This window comes from Limanda limanda, chromosome 21 (genome assembly GCF_963576545.1).
Source record: "Limanda limanda chromosome 21, fLimLim1.1, whole genome shotgun sequence".
NCBI classification, from domain to species: Eukaryota; Metazoa; Chordata; class Actinopteri; order Pleuronectiformes; family Pleuronectidae; genus Limanda; species Limanda limanda.
Window position 1 is genome coordinate 8,601,943 of NC_083656.1, and position 5,549 is coordinate 8,607,491.

The window sequence follows — 5,549 nt, forward strand, 5'->3', positions numbered from 1 at the left end:
CGAGCCTTCGCCTCATTCTTACAATATTTCAAACCGCACTTAACATCATCACAAGAGCGACTCTCCATCTGAATCCTCAAATTACAATCCCCCCCCTCACTCTCTCTCCACCAACCCCCACCCACGCCGTGCACCTGACACATCCGAGGCCTCTGAGTCACGGACAGAAGATGCACACACCACCCTGGCTGCTCAGAACCGGCCTTTTTTAGACACGCTTCAAATAATCAAAATCATCTTAACGTTATTAAACTGCCAAAACTCCACCTCAAGACCCACACTTATCTAAATGTGTATTTAAAGGTCTAAAATATACAGTTCTATTATATGTAAGATACCGGTGTTTACTAATGTATTTTTAACAACTAAAGCTTCTCCTGTCGACGCTTATAAGTGACAGCTGATATGTAAATTACAAAATGGTCAAACACGGTTGTAATAACATCAATTATGTCTTATAAATGTATAAATATATATGTCCTTATTTGTATTATTTATATTGTATTATTACATGTATTTTGTACAATATAAACGATATAAAGGAGAGGAAAACAAAATATATTCATATAAATATATATGAAGCTGGTTAAGTATGAGATAATTATCCATTAATGACTTAAATGGAGATTAAATAAGTTTGTACTTCTCACTCCTTTTGATGGTCGCAGCTCTGAGGCTGTGTTTAATGCTAACATTACACTTTGGCGTAGTGAGCTAATGCTAATCTTTACCAGGTGTAATGTCAACATGTCTGCCATCGTAGCTTAGCGTGTCATGCTACAATTTGCAGATTGGGTCAAAACGCAAAACAGCTACGGTTGATCGGAAAGTGACATAGTTTTGTAGATATTTGGTCACAGACGATCAACCTGATGGTGGCGCTAGAGGAGAAGTCTGGACATTGTGCCCCGATCCATTTAAACTTGGTGCTCGGCCCTCAGAATGACGTCACACCCAAATAACCCGAGTTGATGGTGTTTCAGTTGCACAGCAACAATGTTTACGTTAGCCAGCTGTAGCCATTGTTAGCTAAAACAGTTCATAACGCATTACACTGCATTTCATGTACACTAACACCGTAGTAAAATGACCAAATAATAAAAATAAACAGCAACAGCAACAACTACAACTTTCCCTACAGTCGATATACCGAGGGGCCATCTTGGATTTCGAAGTCTGGGTTGATGAGGTTCCTCCGACCTTCTGACTCGAAATTCCGACTTGAATCCATTAGCAACTTTTCCATTGGCATCAGAAATTCTGTTCTCAGACTTTTAAATGGAATGTGACATTAGCATCCTGTCGGAATAATGGACGTTTGCACCAAAGTTCATGGCCGACAGTTGTTTGGTCTAAATCACTTGACTGACATTTAATTATACATTCATTTAATTATATTGTCCATTCATTAGATTATATGTCCATTCATTGCCACTGGACAGAGCCTGCTGTCAGTATCTGGAACAGGACAATGACACATGTCCTTTTGAATGTCAGTCCAATGTTGGACGTGTGCCTTCTTCCTACCAGACAGATAATATCTGCCATTCATCAGGACCTCACAAACACGGAGTTTCATTGATCATGAGCCGGGGAAGACAGAGGCTCAGTTTCAGAGCTGTCAGAAGAGAACAGGGCAGCGAACGCCCCTCAGAGGGGGAAAACAAACTGAAAACCAGGAGGAGGAGGAAACAGATTATAATCTCCCTCCATGAACAATGCTCCGAGAGCTCCATTTTTGAGCTGCTAATGACATGCACAGACTGGGAGGGGGTGGGGAGGTGTTCCTCCAACAACCTGACACATCTCACAGCCCAGACAACTGCACAAACACCGAGATTTACCCTTATAATGAAATCCTTTGCTTGCTAGTTGCTTAGCAACAAAAACACTGATTCATATGGCACATACCGTGTGCGCCTGACACTGCATTTCTGATACTGTGAGGAGGCCTGATTCTGGGATGAGAGAGAGGGAGAGGTGCGAGGAGAAAAGCGGGCAGGAATTATGAAATCGATGTGAGGAGAGCGAAAAGGCAGGGAGGCGAAGATTGGAAGTGAAAGGCTGACCCGTCCCCGGCTGACTCCCACAGAGCACAACAGGTTGGTGGAGCTCAGCAGCTTCACTTGGCAAAATGTGAACAACAAAAAACACAGGCTGCTCTCTTGTATCCACACAGGAGCAGCGTTTGACTGTGGACTGATCTTATTCTAACAGATTATTTTCCATTCCTTCAAATCTATAAATGTTGTCTTTTATTGAAGCCATTTAAGAGGAAAATATTCCCTTTACCCTTCCCTACTGTGCTGATTTCTACATTTAACATGACTATTTGCTGGTTCACACCATTTGAAGACAACACCTTGGGCTCTGGGAGCGATGCGATTAATTAAATAACCCAACGCATATCAGCAGATTAAGAGCTGATGAAAGTGCTCATTAGCCGCAGCCCCTAATTGTAACCGCCGACGACCAAAGCATGGAAACGATACAGATGTCTCCCTCGGAAAGGTCAACACCGCCCTGCGTGCAGCCTTTGCCATTTCTCCTCTCCACGCTGCCTGTCTGGGAGATGAATGCACACATTAGGTGGAAAGACAAACTGCTCCATCCCAGGCACCTTTATCACCTGTAGTCCATCTGTGTCCTCCATCATATAAGGAAGGATGCAAACTTAATCTTTAAGCAAACAGAAAAACTGCACCATGTTTTTATTATATGGGTTTGACCGCAGCCGGCCTCATGCAGATGGTGTTGTTACAATTTGTGGAGCAGGACAACTCGTCGCAGACTTCCTTACATGTTGGGGGAATTATTTCTGGGGATGACACAGATTTAACCTCCACAGAGACGCTCAGATACAGCAGTGAGAGGAGTGGATATCCCAACAATGTCTGACCCTGTGTAGCAGCAGCTGACGGGCTGTGTGTGTAAGTGTGTGTATGTGTGTGTGTGTGTGTGTGTCTGTGTGTGACAACCATTCCTGACGTTTGGACTCAAAACAAATGGTGGAGGCTTTCAAGCTGTAAATAATAATGACCTCAGACTACGTTGATAGGAACATAAATTACGACAGACTCCACTGAGGGGGACGTTTTTAGGCGACTCCAAGGAAACCACTTCCTGTAATTACATTTGACAATATGCTTTAATCAAGAATCTCATTGTTCAGCTTTTTTTTTTAAACCTTTGTTTTGCTTTTGTTAATGTCTTCTTCTTTCCGTGCGTTAACATTTTAACGGTTGGTGTCACCGTAATCCTCCTTTCAAATGGTGGCAAATTGAATTTTGTTAGCGACGCTCACCTGTTGGACTATGGAATAAAAGAATACCACTATAGCCACATAAAAGTTCAATATGAATATATTGATATTGATATGGGAGGTAATGACACAGTTTATTTAGAGTTTATTAAGAATTTGTATACCACCTCCCTGTGTTTCTCTGATTACTCCACAGAACTGTTTTTATTATACAGACTTATTCCCCAACAGATAGTTCCACTTGAACACAGGGAGTTCTGTGGATTATCCTGAACGTCATTTCTGGAGGGACTCTGAATTTTTAAAGGTTTATTTTTTTTCTCTCCATTGTTTTTAGCAGGAAATAATGGAGGCAGAAATCTCACAGAGAGATGCTATAATGACAATAAAAGAATCTGAAAGTACCGAAACCTGACACACCTTCACCTCAGCCTATGTTTTGGTTCGTTTTAAGACAATGGTTGTCATTGACGAACTGTTTATCGAAAGAGAAACACAAACAATGCTATACTCTTGGCTTGCTCTCTGAGGATGGAGACCGAACACATATCTGAAAAGACTTTTATTAATAAAAACAGGCTGGACAAGTTGCTGTCACGCACTGGGTGTCACTCAGGAGTCATTTTCTGGGTGTCACTCGGGAGTAATTTTCATTTTCAAGGGGTGGTGGTGGTTTATGCGTAAAGACCTGACGTACCTTCTTCTTCTTCTTGGCGTTACAGTGGCAGCACACGGTCCACAGGTACTTGAGGGTCCTCCACAGAAGGATGATGAAGAGACCCCCGAAGAAGGTGACCATGGAGGAGGCGAGGAAAGCCCACCACATCCGCTGCCCGTGGCTGTCACAGGGCACATCTGGAGAGAAGGGGATGATCACGCTCATCTTGGACATGTGGATGGACGGGTCCGGCGTGAATCGCTCCCGGTTCTTCGGCATTATCGCCCGGTAGTCGCCTGCCAGCTCCAACCCACCCACTGTACCCACTATACCCCCCCAACACACGAAACCAGCAGCTCAAGTGGGAATCAGGCCCCCTGGGGAGCTCCGGCCAGCGCCCCCTGATGCCCCCGAGGCTCAGCCATGTCTCAGCCAGCCACTGGGAGCGACTGGGACCAGCAAGTTGAGTCGACAGTACTTGCACGAATTAACAGTCATAAAAAAATAAAAAAAACTTCCTCTGAAATGGAGAGACTCAGCGGGGCGCCTCAGCGATGATGCGCGGCCATGGCTGCGATGGTCTGATTCTGTGCGTAAAAATCAAAATATCAAAATTTTTAAAAAGCCGAGGAGAGAGTGGAAGGTCCGGTGGTGGAAGGAGAGGAGGTGGTGCACGGATGGAGGGATGGAGGGATGGAGGGATGGAGGCTTCACTCCTCCACCTTGTTTCCACAGCTTCTCTTCAGCTCCGCGCACTGTTGAATGCTCCGCTCGCTCCAGAGGCTTGAGCGTAAAATCGATCCTCTCTTCCCGGGAGACGTCGCGTTGAACCCGGGGAGGAAATGGACGGTGAGTCGGGGTGGAGCCCTGGTTTCTACTCGGAGGGATCCTCGCTCCTGGAGCCGCCTGTCACATCCATTTGTCGGGAAGATGGCCCCGCAGATTTACAGGTAGCGGGTGGGTGGGGGGGGCGGGGAGGAGCCATCGATGGCATACGTCGATGCTTATCTGGAGGTTTGGTTATTTATAGTGACCGCCTCATTAATTCTTGATGGTGCTAAGTTTGTGGTTCGAGCCCTGGTTGTACACTGAAACTGAAGTAGATTTTATAAACCAATGACTTCCACAATCTGATACCAAATTCTTAATATATACTTATAAGAGAAGTGTTTATTATGGATATGATAAGGCCTAATTGTTCTTTTAAATTGCTCTAAATGATTTATAAGTGGTCAACTGATAAAATACATTTATAAATATTTGAAATTAGTCAGTAACATTTCTCCAAGTTTGAAGTGTTTATAAATTCAAATTGTCCATCAAAAGTATGAACTTAAGCATCAACACATTTCACCTCTTTCATGTTTTAAGAACAGAGCTGCTCATCCAACACTCTAAATGCGGATTGATATGAATGAACATAATAATATAAAAGGCAGCTGTGAGAATGTGAATCTATGAAAAGTGCAGAAATGAGACATCTGACCATCCCTCACCTATAGTGGTGTTTTACTCCACCTAGTGGACAAAAACTACATGGGTCGCAAAGATCCAACTTGTGGCATGAGTACAGAATGTGTCTGTGAGGATATTCAATCCAAATTTCTAAAGAAAAAACAAACACATGAA

The 5,549-nt window shown here is 43.7% G+C and overlaps 1 protein-coding gene across 1 annotated transcript in view; it reads right to left on the reverse strand.

Annotated features, from left to right (window-relative positions):
• LOC133027981 (calcium-activated potassium channel subunit alpha-1-like) overlaps positions 1–4,277 on the reverse strand; it is a 70,738-nt gene extending 66,461 nt beyond the window's left edge. Inside the window, exon 1 of the mRNA XM_061095170.1 lies at positions 3,960–4,277. Coding sequence (XP_060951153.1) covers positions 3,960–4,199 — 240 coding nt within the window. The 5' untranslated portion in view covers positions 4,200–4,277. The remainder of the gene's footprint in view (positions 1–3,959) is intronic.
• Positions 4,278–5,549: the final 1,272 nt, after the last annotated feature.